This window comes from Macaca thibetana, chromosome 5 (assembly GCF_024542745.1).
Source record: "Macaca thibetana thibetana isolate TM-01 chromosome 5, ASM2454274v1, whole genome shotgun sequence".
Lineage (NCBI taxonomy): Eukaryota > Metazoa > Chordata > Mammalia > Primates > Cercopithecidae > Macaca > Macaca thibetana.
Genome location: NC_065582.1, coordinates 90,870,361 through 90,887,781, shown reverse-complemented (window position 1 = coordinate 90,887,781; position 17,421 = coordinate 90,870,361). Strand labels below are relative to the sequence as shown.

General features: G+C 35.4%; 1 protein-coding gene across 1 annotated transcript in view; it reads right to left on the bottom strand.

Annotated features, from left to right (window-relative positions):
* Nucleotides 1-17,421, bottom strand: part of STPG2 (sperm tail PG-rich repeat containing 2) — a 671,851-nt gene that overhangs the window by 628,026 nt on the left and 26,404 nt on the right. The window contains exons 5-6 of the mRNA XM_050791352.1: nucleotides 9,085-9,197; nucleotides 5,839-5,950 (exon numbers count right to left, since the gene is read on the bottom strand). Of these exons, the coding sequence (XP_050647309.1) occupies nucleotides 5,839-5,950; nucleotides 9,085-9,197 (225 nt within the window). The remainder of the gene's footprint in view (nucleotides 1-5,838; nucleotides 5,951-9,084; nucleotides 9,198-17,421) is intronic.

Here is a 17,421-nt window from a genome sequence, read left to right as displayed (position 1 = left end):
ATCTGTAATTAATTCATTCAGAAAGCATTACTAAACATAAGTACCTCACTTCACTATATGTTTTAAAAAGAGAATGTAAGATACTTGTCCTCTAAGAACTATGGTTTAATTGAGGATGTAAGATAAATATATCAAAAACATTCCATATACAAGAAATATTATTATTCAAATTAATCGTAAGTTCAGACAAAAACACCATTAAGCATTATAAGGGTCAATACAACCTGGAAATCTGAAATCTTGAGAAACAAGAGAAAGAGGAATGGGTTCAATATAAGCAAAGAGCATTCCAAGACAATTTCAAGGACTTACTACCTATAACTCATTTTTATGTACCATCTATTGTAAGGGTGCATCTGCTGAACTTAAAGAGCCAAGAAATGGAGTGAAGCTATTAAGCCTATCACACACCAAATTTACCAGCCTTCCCAAGTTATATCTTTTTTTCCTTTTTTTTTTTTTTTTTTTTTTTTTTTGAGACACAGCCTCGCTCTGTTGCCCAGGCTGGAGTGCAATGGAGAAAATCTTGGCTCACTGCAACCTCCACCTCGCAGGTTCAAGTGATTCTCGTACCTCAGCCTCCTGAGTATCTGGGATTACAGGCACATGCCACCAGCTGAGCTAATTTTTGTATTTTTAGTAGCGATGAGGTTTCACCATATTGGCCAGGCTGGTCTCGAACTCGTGACCTCAAGCAATCTGCCCACCTTGGCCTCCCAAAGTGCTGGGATTACAGTCGTGAGCCACTGCACCCCGCCTCCTTCAGCTGCTCTTAATGTGCAGGAGAGGTACTCCAAAGTGTTGTTTCCCTTGGACCTTTAAACCTGGTTCTTTCTTCTTGCCCCTTTTCCCATCCCTGAGACCCCACATTAAGACATTTCTCCAGTTGGCCTACCAGATTTTTTCTTTGTTCATAGCAGCTATTGAAAATTCTGCAGCACTTTACCACTGAAATCCCTTCCCATATCCTCATTTCTATTCAGCTGCATTTGGCAGCTAAGACTATGAAAGAGATACAGAATAACAGACAATTTCCAGAAATCATAAAAAGTTAGGGATCGAGCATCAAAGCAAAAGAAGAAAGCACCATGAGAGAGATATTTTTCCCATGCATTTTCCCTCCTTGCCTAGAGAAAGATCCCGTGAGTAAGGGAGTTGGAAGAAAAGCAAAAGATTCAAACACAGTAATTTGAGAATGGGCCCTAAGTTTTATACTTGCCCATCTCAAGGCTAAGTGCTAAGTTGAGAGGTGTGAAGGAGTGATCTATCCAAAATAGGCTTGTGATTCCGAGAAAAAAACAAAAGAGCTTGAGCCTCATTTTCTAGGTAGCAGCCAGAAAAGTGGCAAGTCATGAGAATCACCCCACCTTAAACACAGCCCAGTACAATGCAAGAGCAGCAGAGTAGCAATTCCTGCAAGAGCTTTCTAAACAGAACTAAAAAAATGTTTTACAGTTCCCTTATCACCTGATTACAAATTTAATCTCCAATTCAGCTACCTATAGACAGAAAACACTCAAGATTTTGTGGCCACTAGGAACAATCTCTTCTCTATGACATTGAACTCTAACATTTACCCTTAGTGACCATAATCTCCTATCCTTTCACCTCTTGTGCTCCCTTCTCTCCTACCTACCTTCTGTTGACTCTCATTTTTATCTCTCAATTCTCAGTTCTTCCCTGTTCTTACAAGCCATGAATCCCCTTATGATTTCTTTATCCCCCCCACTTAGCCTGGATTCCAAGATTAGCCATACTGGCCTCGGAAACCCTGATTCTCTCAAACCCTTGCCGCTTAACCATACTTATAGCTCCAACCTCTGGCGATGCTTAGCCATACAATACTGGTTTCTACACTTGCGCTCTTATTGTCAATAATGAGCTTGTGCTAACCACTATAAAATGGGACCTTTTTCTTCCACCTGCAACTATTTTATTTATCTTAACTATTTGTCACATTCCTTATGATTCATTATGATATACATTCCATTCTTCTCAATTACTGAATACCTACCTCCCTCACCTCTGAAGAGGACTTCATTGAATACATCACCAAAACAACATAGTTCATTGAAATAAAATTACTTGATCTCCTATACGCCTCTATATTTGTCTTTAGGGATCTGCAAACTATGGCCTGTAACTCACATCCAGCTAGTCTGCTTTTGTAAATGAAAGTTTTACTGGATTACTATTTATCCATATATTGTCCATGGCTCCTTTTGTGCTACAACAGCAGTTGACTAGTTGTGAAAGAGATTATATGGCCCATGAATTCTAAATATTTAATACCTGCCCCTTTATAGAAAAAGCTTTCTAATCCCTGATCTATTTCATCATCCATTCTTTCTTCCTTTTCGTAAAAAAGAGGTATTTCTGTTCGTCTTTAATATAAACTAGCTGTTTATACCTTGCGTCCCTTTGATCATCTGCTCCTGAACCTTACTCTATTAATTATCTCATTTATGCATTTCTGTAGCTCCTCTATTCCCACTGGATCCTTCAACTATTCTAACAATATGCTCCCTGCAAAATTAAAATGTCTCTCATTCTGTTATCTTTTCAATCGACCATCTGATTTTTCTTCTTCCCTTTACCATCAAAGTTCTGGTGGTAGAAGGTGGTAGAGGCATTGAATATTATATATAATATTGTAATATAATATATAACACATATATAAATATTAATATGACATATAACAATATAACAATGTATATTAATATGGAATATATCATGTAATATATTAACATGTAATATAATATATAACAAATAATTATATATATTATATATTCAATGTTTCTATTGTCTGGCCCCATTTCCCTCATTCCATGGAACCTAACTTATCTGCTACCAAAACTGTTCTCTCAATACTCACAATAATTAAAATACTTACTCTCTCAATACCTTTTATTAACTAAATACAAAGCCTTGTTCTTGTCCTGCATTCCTCTCCATTATTTCTTCTTTTAAACAGTTATTTCAACTTCATTATCTTTTTAAATAACATGTTCATTATAAAACAATAGAAAATTCAACTAAGCAGAAAAGATAAATAAAAGTCACCCATAACTTCACCAGTTTGAATTAAACAATATAAATATTTTACTATGACTAAATGTATATATATCTATTAATAGTAATCAAAATCATATTATGCATTTGCTTTTTATTTACTAATTTATCATGACCATCTGTCTATTAAAGTATTTCAGGGCCAGGAGCAGTGACTCACACTTATAATCCTAGCACTTTGGGAGGCTGAGGCAGGTGGATCATCTGAGGTCTGGAGTTTGAGACCAGCCTGACCAACATGGAGAAACCCTGACTCTACTTAAAATACAAAATTAGCCAGGCATCGTGGTACACGCATGTAATCCCAGCTACTCAGGAGGCTGAGGCAGCAGAATCACTTGAACCCGGGAGGCAGAGGTTGCAGTGACCCGAGATCGTACCATTACACTCCAGCCTGGGCAACAAAAGCAAAACACCATCTAAAAAAAATAAAATAAATAAAAAAAAAATCTCTATCATTGGTATCTACATTCCCTAACTCACTTCCTACTTCACTAATTATCTCTCCTCTAGCTCTTCTATCATGCCTCACTCCCAAAAATCTGTGTTCCTCCAGGATCTGTTCTTAATTTTCTTTTCATCTCTGTATTCTCTTCTGTAGCAACTTCATCACTTCAATTATCACCTTCATGAGTATAACTGCTAAATCAGTATCTCTACCCATAATTTGTATTACAAATTATATTTTCAAATTTCTACTGTGTGTTGGTAATTTTTCTCCAAATTCAATTGTCTAAAGCTGAACTCATAACTGCTCATCATAATGAGTAGCTTCTGTGATGACCACCTCTGCTAGTGACACAGTCATCCAATTCATCCACTTTTAAGTCGTCCCTGCCTTTTCCTACTTGCTTGCCTATACACACACACACACATGCACAATCAGTGTCAGCATTTAGTTGTATATATAACAAAACAATGAAAATTTAATGGTTCCATGTCAAAATAATCATGGGAAACTACCACTTAGCATTATATAAGCCAAAAAATTTGGAATTTAGGGAATGAATAAGGGTCCATCTTCCCTCATTGCCTGAAAATTTAAATTAAAATTTTTTACACCTTAGGAACAAATATTTGCTATGACAATAAAGCACTGAGAAAATGCTACATACAATAAAGCCCCTATATTTCGACCAGTTCACTCAATTTAATTCCTTATTCTTTATACTATGTATAAGGTAAAGAAATAAAAAGTGATTCTTCTAATTTTCTCTAGTTTTAAGATACTGTGATAGAAAAAGTCATTGAACAAATCTTCAATTTTAAGCAAAGCATTTATTTGATATTATACTAAATATGCAAAAATAACAATACTTTCCCATTTCTGCTTTAATTATAAATTCTCTTTGATACTTCAAAATTCTTATTTTATCAGACTTGTTTTCACAGAGTTGATTTTCAAAAGAAAGAGTCACATTACATTTAATAATAGATAAATAAGCCTCTGGGTAGGCTCACATTTTTTTAATTGTGTAATTCAAAGCATATATGTAATTAGAGATAAATTACCCTTATGTAAGGTCAAATTTAAACTGTATATGAGATCTCACTAGAAAGGAACACAGTAAGAAGCAATCAAATCTTCAGCTCTTTAGAACATTCACATCTTTCCCCACCTATTCCCCTAACACCCCAAGATATCTAGTATTACCACTGTTAAGGCAAATTAAATGTGGCCCAAGAAGGACTCTGTACTTCTGTACTTGAGTCCTTGTGGACAAACTGCAACCTAACTTAATAGGTAGACAAGACTGAAAACCTAACTTAGTAGTTTGCACCTGTAACAATGGCTGAGTCTTGGTCAATCCCAGCAGCCTTACTTCAACCACTCATACACTGTTGAGTGTTCAAATTGTGTTCAAATTGTGTTCAAATAACGCAAATGTCAAGCTATAACCAATCCAGTTGTTTCTGTATCTCACTTTCAATTTCTGTATGTCATTTCCCTTTTTTTGTCTATGAATTTATTCTGACCAAAAGGCATCCTTGGAGTCTCTCTGAATTTACTGTGATTCTGGGGACTGCCCAATTCACAAATCATTCATTGCTCAATCACACTCCTTTAAATTGGGCTAAAGTGTTTCTTTTAACAGATGGCGTCAGAAGCGGGGTCCAAAGTAGAGCTTCTAACGACCCCCAGGAGCACTGAATGAACAAGCAAGGTAGCTACAAGGACCCTGCAAGGACCCACTTGTGCCCTTGATTCCTCAGAGAGGCTGAGGATTGTGGTAAGTTCTCTCTCCAAGTTCAGCGCTCCAAGGATTTGTGTTTTGAGCTCTCCGAGTTTCTTTGAGCAAGTTTATCTTCCAAATTGAGTTTGGAAGTTGTAACAGAAATGGAACTGGGTCCAGGATGGGATTTGATCCTATAATTAACAGGCTTGGATCCAGTTAGAGGTCTCTTACATCTGACTGGGTCAGAAAAAAAAAAAAACACTGGTAGTAAATGTTAATATTGTAGGGATTGTAAAATTTGGCTTTTGAAAATTCACAGGGATTTTTGTGTTCTACCCTTTGTTTCATTTTTCTTGCATTTAAATAATTTAAAAAATCAACTTAGGAGTCATGAGTTCTTTGCAAGAAGGTTTTCAAGCGGAGACAGCAACCACTTGACAGAGATAATAAGTAGTTCCTTCTACAATATTCATTGAGTGACAATTAGCTATCAGGCACATTAGATCAAAGAGCACAGTAACCTTGTGATAATAGGATTCAATGATCTTAAAATTGGGAAAACATATGCAATAGCCACTTTTCAACTTACCTTTTTTTCCTCCTGTAATACTATTATTTCATATAGTCGTGGGACAAATGAGCAATAATTTTGTTGTTGATCTCTCTGGATGTTAACATTTTCATAATATGATGTCTTTTTCCTTTAGAAAATTCAAATAGAAATTAAGAGTTCTCAATTTTAAACCTATAAATATTTATGTAAGCAAAGAAGTTCTTTCTACAGCAACATGTGCTGGAATTAAAGTATGGAATAAGAAGATTATCTAGGTGTATTAGATCAATATATTCAAAATTCTGTAAAATGTATTTGTTTTGTTGGTTAGTTACGATTTTTTCCAATTCAGAACATTATTATAAACCTCTCTGAATAATTATCACAAAAAGAAAATAAGATCTGGTATTTACATCGTGAATTGAAAAAAGAGCTAACACTAAAAAAAGTTTCCTGTGTATTTTATGTACCATTAAAAGTCTAAAATTCAAAATCCCTTGGTATTTCAATATTACCAAAATAAGAGGAAAATAGCCCTATGCTATTTATATCATACAATAATCAGAAAAGATCACTGTAAACAAAAAGGAAGTTTCTTTTCATTGAAATTCAGACAACCTCAAGAAAGAATCACAAACTAAATAAGCAGTAAGTAAGAGCCCCAGCTTTGAAGTTAGACAGCCTGATAAGATTCCAGCATTGCTACCTACTGCTACCTACTGGTTATATAACCTTATGCAAACTAACTTCTCTAAGCTTCAGATTCATCACTTAATGAATCTAGTGATTGGAATCTGGTAACTGGAAATAGTAATAACCAATTCTCAAGGTTGCATTGATTAAAGTAGATAATATATATAAGGTGGTTAATGCCATACATGGCTCATAATAAGCACACAATAACTGTTAGCTATTATTATTACAAGAATCACATTTAAACAGGCTATACAGACCACACTACTATTTTTTCTATTTCTTAAAGAGAATTTCAAAAAAAAATCTGATACCCAATATTTCCAACAAACTATACTAAACATATGCGGATTAAAATATATATAATACAAAGTTATGTAATTGCTATTACTTTCTTCGTTCAGCAGTGCTATGATTTAATATGCATTTACCATCCCTGCTCACTGCTAAAGGCTCACTTCCTCACTGATTGTTATTTGCTAAAATCTCAACAAATAAACTTGCTTTCAAACCTCAAAAAGGTTTATGGATAAGAAATTTATATATGGAATAGCAGAAATATCACATATCATTTAGGTCTGTATCTTTACCAAAAAGAGACCTATACACTTATCTTTCATTTAGAGCAACCAAATAGCTCCACTTTTACACTGAATCAAGCCTCCCAGAATAATTCTGACTCACTAAATAAAACAAAAAGTGCAAGAAAGAAAAAAAAAATAGAAAATGTCAACCGCCAGAAAGAACTAAGACAACTACAAGTAAAAGATACAGTGAAAGCAGCTAACTCAAAGAGCAAACAAATTACAAAAATGGTGAAATAACTGAAGCAGTCAGGAATGCAATCTATATTAACACATATCTTCAGGTAAAAGTTAAAACACAAATGAAAGAAGAGGAATAACAGGAGAAATAACAAAGATCAAATAAAGCAACAGCACAACAAATGGGGGTAGAATGAGAATGAGACAGGGTTAGGGAAGAAAACAGACTGGTAGGAAAAACCACCAAGCAGAATCAGTTAACACTACTTAGAGTCCCAGTTATGCCTGGGGTACTCAGTCAGAAGTATAGTGAAATGGATGGAAAACAATCATCACAGAATGATACACATTTTAAAAGATGAATTTTGACTTATGTTATTTAAACCTCAATAAAACTGAGAAGAGGGGAAAGAGAGAGGGTGAGAGAGAGAGCATGAGCACAAACCAGCCAATCTGGCAGAAGAAAAGATTAGGATTAAAATATTGAAGAGCAAAAGCATATGTCAAGAAGACCATGATATGTGTTAGAGTATTCTAAAGACCTCGTCTTGTTTGGAATAATAATAATAAATAAAGACTTAATTAAGCTAAATATGCATGTTAAGGTTCTAGCGTAACTACTGAAAGAATAAAAATACAAAGGTATATTCCATATTAAGGGAGTGAAAAGTGAACAGGATAATGGATTAGAGTATAAATTCCCAAAAACAAGGGTCATGTTTTATTCTTGTTATTCTCAGTTATTAAGTTCAGAACTGGTACATAGCAATAATTCAAACAACGTTTACTCAGTGAATGAACAGTAGCAGGGGAGTCCAAGCAAGATCCTAAAATATATCCACTGCTAGTATACAGATATGTCTGATCTGTCTAGCAAATTAATTGAGTATGTAATCACTCCGGGGCTTTTTGGGAGAAAAAAAAAAAACCTATGAAAGAGAAAGACTCAAGACAGATAAGCTGGACTCTTAAAAAATTAATTATAAGAAAGGGTAGTAGATTCTGAGGACAACATGGTATTTGATACTCAATTTTGCCTTCCATAAACTCATGTCTAAAACCTCACTGTAGGAGTAGGAGAAAATAGAGTTATTTCGCCAGAAATGTATTTCTTCATAAATATTCTCTGACCTACACTGACTGAGAATGCCGTCTAAATCCATCATATAGTCAGAGGAATGAAGATGAGAGCCAGGGATAAAATGGAGAATTCTGGGTCACCTTCTTTTACATTTTCTCTGATCTTTTATCTACTTTATAATTAAGGACAGTATATTTTAGTACATGGATACATGGACTGTGTAATCAAACAGGCTTCAATTTAACTTTAGCTCTGCCATTTAATAGTTGCATGATCTTGAATATGTTATTTATCCCCTCTAACCCTTGGATTTTTTACTGATAAAATAGATATAACAATATTAACTATGCAAAGCTTTCTGTGAAGATTAAATGAGTTAATACATATAAGTAGATAGCACAAGATTTGGCTTATAAAAAAACAATAACTTGGGGGGATGGGGAACTAGGGGAGGGATAGCATTAGGAGAAATACCTAATGTAGATGATGGGTTGATGGGTGCAGCAAAACACTATGGCACGTGTATACCTATGTAACAAACCTGCATGTTCTGCACATGTATCCCAGAACTTAACGTATAATTTAAAAAAATAATAACTTTCATATATGTTATGCCAAAATATAATACTTCTTGGAGTTTTTCATACTAATTTTCCTTCCTTTACAGCATAGCCTAGTCTGAATTATTAGAATACTTTTCTAGTCAAGAGCTACATTAAAGGTATACTATATTTTTTTACTTACTGGACTATATCATACTCTCCTGGACCAGGACCTGACTTTTTAGGTAACTCTTGTCTTCCTGAAGAGTTGCCAAAATGAATTCCTTTGTATTTCAAAGTTGCATTGGAAACATTCTAAAAAATAAAAAGTGAGGATGAAACATAGTTTAAGTAAGTCATGAAACAATGCTTGGCTTTACCTAAGTCTAAATCTAAAGCAAGGATAGCCTCAGTAAGGGGGTTCCACTGGTAAATGCTAAAGGGCTCTTGGACAGATCCCAGGCTAAGTTGTCACTGTTGGTTCCCATCCCACTCCTGAGTCAGCTAGGGTTCCCAGAGAAGTACCTCTAACATTAGCATATTCTCAACCAATAAGAACAGTTTTGGTCTTGGCAGTACACCCAGTAATCTAAAACCTTAAGAAAAATGAAAATTAGCTCCTCATCATTTATAAAAGACAGAGGGGATAACATTATTTGGGAAATAGAAATACCTATCAAAATGATACCTATTATGACAGAGAAATTATTTGTGACATGAGAAATAATCATCTTTTCTTTATACCCACTACAATAAATGTCAAAATTAAGCATGAACCACAAAAAGTTTAAGCACACTGTTTCACCAGAAACTAAAACAATAAAGCATAACACAACAGTAGCTTTTTTTTTTTATATAGGAATCCTCTTCTCTTGACCTAAAACATTCTAAGTTGAGAAATCATTTAAGAATATTTTAAAACATATTTTTAAACTAATGGTATTTACTACAATTCTCATAACATATAGTTTAACAATGTGTCAGGTTGTTACAGCAGGCAGACAGTCTGACATGAGCAGGGTAGGAGAGGGCCCCCCCAACCAAGAACGTCAGACGACCATCATGTGATGGTCAGGCAGTTGTTAACAGTCTCTCTAAAATAATAAATGATTGCAGCTTGCACCAGGGAAAGGCAGTCTCCTGATAGAAAAATCTTGAAGCTGGTGATCAGTAGCTTCCAGATAACATCTCAGGAGTTGGGCGAATGGGCTCACGTATGTGCACTAAAAGGCAAAACGGCTGTGTTTAACTGGTATATGACCCTTAGGGGCATTCAACTGGAAAGGTAAGAATGCCTCAAGTGAGCATGTGTACAACTCAACTCCAGTAAACACACTGCACACGTGGCCCCTGTCAAGTGCTAGCAGGCCACTGAGCATGTGAACAGCCCACCCCAAGGAAAGAATCAGGGGGCAAGTAATGCAAGACCCTGGAAGCATGCCAACATACAAAACCCCAAATTAAAAGGTCAATCCACGCACTTGATCTCTCAAATCACCTGCTTGGCCCTCTTCCAAGTGTTCTTTACTTCCTCTCATTCCTGGACTAAAGCTTTTTAAAAAACTTTTACTCCCACTCTAAAACTTGCCTTGGTCTCTCACTCTGCCTTATGCCCCTCGATCGAATTCTTTCTCATGAGGAGGCAAGAATTGAGGTGGCTGCAGACCCATACAGATTCGTCACCGCTAAGTTGTTCTAGATGGCTATTACCATTCTACAGCAATGGAATCAACCTCTCTCAGTTACCATTATAAGCAAGAATAATGCAGTAAGTAGCAACATTAGTGATAAAAAGCATAATTTCAGTTCAAAATGGTGAATCAAATCCATACCTGCCCCACCCGACTCCAAAATTTCAGAAGAAGTATATCAAATAGACACGAGTAAGTGCTAGAAACAGTATGATTCACATGCCAGAAACTTTAAGGACTTTCTGGAAGATATAGCACAGCAAAGACTAGAACCCGAAAAGGACCTCATTACATATGAAGAGTCTCAGCTGAACCCTCTTAACATCCCCAGAACCAGAAAAGGACCTCATTACATATGAAAAGAGTCTCAGCTGAACCCTCTTAACATCCCCAAAAAGACAGAAACTGCAGATAAACTCTTGGGTAGTGAGTAGGGGGCAATTGTCAAAACTACTAGCACCTTTGGAGATGTGCGCCAGTGCCATTACATTAAGTGATGAGGAGAATGCTAACCTCCACTTTATTCTTGACAGATGCAGTTGAAACTAAATTGAAAGCACTTTCCCCTGTCCCTAGTGACTTTCTAGCTAGAGAGGCACCACTCCAGAAAGCTTTGAGGTGCCACAACAAAATTCAAAAAGAAGCTGGCACACACTAAAATTCCTTGAACTTACCACTAACACCTAGCTCTCAGACATTATAAAATATAAGCACAATAGAATTAACTTGCCCTTCTACATCTGCCTGGTCTGAAAAAATTAAACGCAGACTGTGATGGTCAATTTTAGATGTCAATTTGACTGAGTTAAGGAATACTCACATAGCTGATAAAGTGTTATTTCTGGGTATGTATGTGAGGCTGTTTCCAGAATAGATAGGCATTTGAATCAGTGAACCATCCTAACCCAATGTAGTGGGCACCATTCAATCAGTTGAGGGCCCGGATAGAACAAAAAGGCAGAAGAAAGGTAAATTTGTTCTCTTTTCTGGATCTGAGACGCCCATCTTCTCCTACCCTCGGACATCAGAACTTCAGGTTTTCTAACCTTCGGATTCTTGGACTTGCTCCAGCAGCCACTCAGGTTCTCAGGTTTTTATCCTTGGACTGAGAGTTATACCATCAGCTCCCATGGTTCTCAGGCCTTCAGATTTGAAATCAGCTACTCCACCAGCTCCCTTACTTCTCCAGCTTGCAGACAACATATCATGGGACTTCTCAGCCTCCGTAATCACGTGAGCCAATTCCCAGAATAAACCCCATCTCGCATATATAGTTATGCATCACATAATGATGTTTCAAGGATGGACTGCATATATGACAATGGACCGCATATACAATGGTGAGCCCATAAGATTATAACACCATGTATTTACTGTTCTTTTTCAATGTTTAGATGTATTTAGATACACAAATACCATTGTGTATCTGTATCTTTGTAATCTATACCAGACAGTATAACAACACGCCATACAGGCTTGAATCACAGAAACAATAGGCTATACCATATAGCTTAGGTGTGTCATAGACTATACCATCTAGGTTTGTATAAATATACTCTATGATGTTCACATAATGACAAAATCACCTAACAATGCATTTCTCAGGACGTATCCTCATCATTAATTGACACATGACTGTGTAAGCAGTGGTTCTGTTTCTCTGCAGAATCCTAATACAAAGACTAACCCAACCTCTGACAGAACTTTAATGTTTGCATGAAGTAAAATGAGACCTTTGTTGATTCTTTTTTCCTAGATGCAAACTTGTAGAGAAAATTATAGTTTTCCTAAAGAGTTATTCTGCTTTGATTTTAGTAAATCACCTTGATTGTTCCTTTCTTTGGTGGTAGAGAATATTGGAGCTGACAAGAGAGAAACAAGATTGTTCCTTTCTTTGGTGGTAGAGAATATTGGAGCTGACAAGAGAGAATTCAGACATGTTTGGAATACCTAGTGAACAGAGCAAAACAACCAAAAGGCAAATGTAAAAATTAAGCCTATGAGAAGCAGCAGCTAATCATGATGGCCAACACCTAGTAAGAAAATCTTTGTGTCAAAAGAGTGGCAATGCTAAATACTGGGGATTTTCTGTCGACTGGGTTTGCCTTTTAACACAGACAATCTTCAATGACTTTAGGCCTCATATCCTTTTGAGTGTGAAGAAACTATGAAAAAAAATAACTAAAACAACTGTTTCATTAAAATATTGGCTTAAAAAAAAAACCTGCACTACTTTTGAAGTCTTCTAATAGAGTATAACATGAAGAAAGACATCATCCTCCTCCCCCTACTCCATCCCAGCTAATCCGGCAGCTTTAGCTGTGAAAGAGAACATTGGCGGAAACGCCCAGCAGAGAGCACCATATGGCAAGAGACCGAAGTGCCTGGTGGAATAGCAGCTGTACTCAATGGAAACAGACTTATTCCAGGGCATAGCTGAGACAGCCCCCGGGGACATCTAGAAATACGTAGGTAGAGGAACTTTGCAAAAGGCTATATGTCCTCTACATTGATAGTTACAGACCAAAAAAAAAAGGTATTAAAGTTATTAACATTATTGCAACTCTCTTTAGTACCTCCAATCCAATGAAGCCTGGGAAAATGTGTTATATAAATAAAAAGGATGAATCCTTATTTCCTCTAGGAATATTTTCAGCACTATACGTGGTCTCAGTGTGCTTGAATTATTGATCTGCAAATCCCTTCTATTTAACACAAAGAGCAGAAAGGTATTTGCCTTTCTTCACTATGGACATTCAGCTTTAACAGTGAGTGATGAGTGATAGTCTTATAAAGCACTATCTCAAAGTAATATATTATTATTCTCAATAGTATTATTGTTACAAGTAAGGATTCTAGTTTGACACACAATTCCAAAGCCCAGCCCCTTGTCACGTCCTTCAAGGAAAAAAGCTATGAATAAAAACTGAAAAAGCTATCCCACAAATCTCTGTAACACATAGGTGTCACGCGCGTCCGTGTGAAGAGACCACCAAACAGGCTTTGTGTGAGCAACATGGCTGTTTATTTCACCTGGGTGCAGGCAGGCTGAGTCCGAAAAGAGAGTCAGTGAAGGGAGATAAGGGTGGGGCCGTTTTATAGGATTTGGGTAGGTAAAGGAAAATTACAGTCAAAGGGGGTTGTTCTCTGGAGGGCAGGAGTGGGGGTCACAAGGTTCTCAGTAGGGAAGCTTTTTGAGCCAGGATGAGTTAGGAAAAGGAATTTCACAAGATAATGTCATCGCTTAAGGCAAGGACCGGCCATTTTCACTTCTTTTATGGTGGAATGTCATCGGTTAAGGCGAGGCAGGGCATTTGCACTTTTGTGATTCTTCAGTTACTTCAGGCCATCTGGGCATATATGTGCAAGTCACAGGGGATGCAACGGCTTGGCTTGGGCTCAGAGGCCTGACAATAGGTTATATATACACTATTTTGGAATTCCTAAGTATAACACAAAAGGAAATAAGGGAGTCAGACCATCCAAAGGCATTGGGTCTAGTGGGTGTAGGGGGGAAGAGACAAATGCTATAAAACCTAGCAGAATGACATACAAAAGTGGCAGAGCCTGGCATGTCCAGCAGAGCAGTACATGCCAGTAAAAGAGCACTGGGAGAAACCCTAGCATCCACTAGAATAGCTGAAAACAGACTCTTCTTACAGGGTCAGTGGCAATTCCAAAGACTGCTGTGCCCAACAGAACTTCAGGAAAAAAGAGAACCTAGCCAACCAACACTTTCTCTTGCTAAAATAAGTGCTCCAGACCACCTTTCCAATGCAATTGCCTAATACAACCATGGACTTTAAAGTACATAGGCAGTTGTGATGGCAGAAAGAATGAAATTTCCCATTTATGTTATAGTTTATTTTTAACTCAGAAATAAAGCAGATTATAATCGTGCATATTTTTTTCTACTATATTATAACCATAACAGGCAGTGAAGTACAAAATGTGAAACTACATTCTAATATAATATAGTCATGCTGGATATTTTAGACATTGTATACATTTCATACAAGAACATATCTAATATACTGATTTACTATAGCCTATACATTTGTCAAAAAATCAGTATTTTAAAATAGAGCATCTTGATGTCATCTTTTACATCACATTTTTATAGCCTAAAATCATGTTAAGGTTTTATATTAACTCTTTTAATACAACGATTCAAGACCTTGAGCAGGATTCCATCCAAGAAGCTTTCTTTAAGTGAATTTACATTATTGAGATTTTATGATTCAATTGTTTCACAATTCTAACGGTAATCCAGTAAGAGGAAAGATTACATAGGTGTACATGCGCGTGTACGCACACACACACACAATTTAAGACACTAGCAATATCCTTTTCGTGTGTCTACAATAAAATCCATTTCATGTAAACCACGTTAATTGACAACTACTAAACTCATTAACCTCTGCGGTACTCAGGTAAATGTTCAATCAGAAATGTAAAAGCCTTTTTAAAATACAGATAGAAAACAAAGGATAAATTGATGCACTTTTATCTCTAAATTACAGTTTCTTTTGTGTCAAGAAGTGTTGGCAATACCAACTTCAAGGTCACTGTCAATTTTGAAAATCATTAGCAAATAAAATATGACTTAATTGAAGCAAACTCAGCATGGAACTGCATTCTTTTAAGTAAATGCTACACTATAATTTGAAGAAGAATTACTAACTGCCACTCTCACTGACAATTAAATAAATGAAGATGGGGCTATGCAAATTTCCCCCGTGTCTTTCCATAATTAAATATGGAAATAGAATTTGTGAAGAATTAAAATGCCCAAAGTGCATCAATTCAAACACTAATAGACTGTTTTCCAGTGTGGCAGCACACAGGTAGTTCCCATCATGTTATCATTAGCAAATATGTCAGTATCTTTCCAATCACAAACTTTGCTTGTGAAATCCACCTCTGAAAAATAGATTTCTAATAGTTACCCGGGCTCTTCTAAAAGAAGAAAGAAGCTAAATTTCATCATTCAAAATGTTATATAAAATAACTTTTTTGTAGGATTTCTCTTTACAAATTAAATTTAGCTAAAGTTTATCATTTGTCACTTAGAGTCTTATACCTCTTAATTCTGTATTTAAGCTTTATTAGACACCTTCAGCAGATGTGATTCACCAGTTAAGAAAGAATCACAATAACTCCCATTTATTGGATTATTTTCTTAATTTTCTATCAATATGCACCTCTGGAAACTAAACCCACATATAGTATTAAATATTATTTCAAAAAGCAAGCAAAGAGTTACACAGAATTATCAGAAATTTGGATAAGATTTGAATTAACATTATTACAGTATCAATTTGGCAGTAGTTTGTGAAGAACCTGTGTTTTTCTATAGGAGAAACAGAAGAAAATAAAGCTTTCAGCTACTGAGCTTTGCCACCCTATCTCTAGTTCTCTCAAATCCAAGAAATCCAAGACGAGAATTTCAAAAAATATCAAAATTCAGTTTGTACTAAACTTTGCTGAATCTTCTTGAATATTATGAACTATGTCTTTAACTGATATAGAAAACTGTTTTTATATAACATTTTTTAAATAGCATCTAGATTTTTATTCCAATAAATACAAGTTACATTGATTCAATAACTATTAAATTAGGCCATCAAATAAATTAGGTCATCAAATAAACATCTTATTATTATTATTATTATTATTATATTTCTATTATTATATTTCTTATTATTATTTCTTATTATTATTATTTCTATAAATAATAATTTAGCCAGGAAGTAATCAAGTTTTATATGTCAAAGTATGCTTATTCATGTGGGAAAAGGATTTTATATATGCAGGGAAGCTCGAAGGCATTATTGTGGCCTTCTAATAGATGATACATTATTCTGAAACCAAAAAATTAGCTTAAAGCAAGAATTACACTTTGAGATTTAAGTTAAGAGTGATTACAGAATTATTAAGCTAAAGTCAAGAATCTACAACTAATTGTGAAGAATAAATACTAATTCCAAAATATTAGACCACAGTTTTTTTTCCCAGGATATTTTAGGTAAGGAAACTGAACACAAAGATTAAGTAACTTGGCCAAGGACAAATAACTATTAAGTGGTAGAGTCAAGACACATAACCAGAAAGTCTGGCTCCATTACACTTCTTTGCATAACTTGTTCTTCACCTTGGGGAGAATATCCTAATATCAAACCATAAGACCATTTCACTGGAATTTTTACAGAATTGAACCTATTGTTCAGATAAGCATATATTACTCAAATATTTAAGATATTTAAATATCTTAATGAAGACTAATTTGTCACATTGTTATCAATAGGATGATGGGACAGTCAAGGCCTGGAAGACCAGGTATGTCATAGAAAGGGAGAATGAAATATTCTTGAGACAAAAACTCCCATGGCCAGAAAGAAATGGGAATTCTCATGGTTAGAACAGGAAACATGTAACTTACATTATCCTTAATTTCCATGTTACCAGAATTAATCTGGTCCTTCATAAGTTTTATAGCATGAAACAATCCATTAGTCTTAAAATATCTGCCTACTACTGTATTTAAACACAAAATTATTATTTCTACTTTGTTCCATAATCAATAGGAATTTTTCCAAAAAGTTACAAATCAAAAATTAAATAATACTGGCTTATATATTTACCTTTACCATTGTTCTTTAATTCTTTGTGTGAATTTCAGTTATTGTCTGATAACCTTTCATTTCAGCCTGAAGACTCCATTTGTTATTTCTTTTAGGAGGTGTGCCTGCAACAAATTCTGTCAGCTTCCATTTATCTGAAAATGTCTAATTTCTCCTTTATTTTCAAGGAATAGCTTTGCTGATTCTAGAATTCTTGATTGGCAG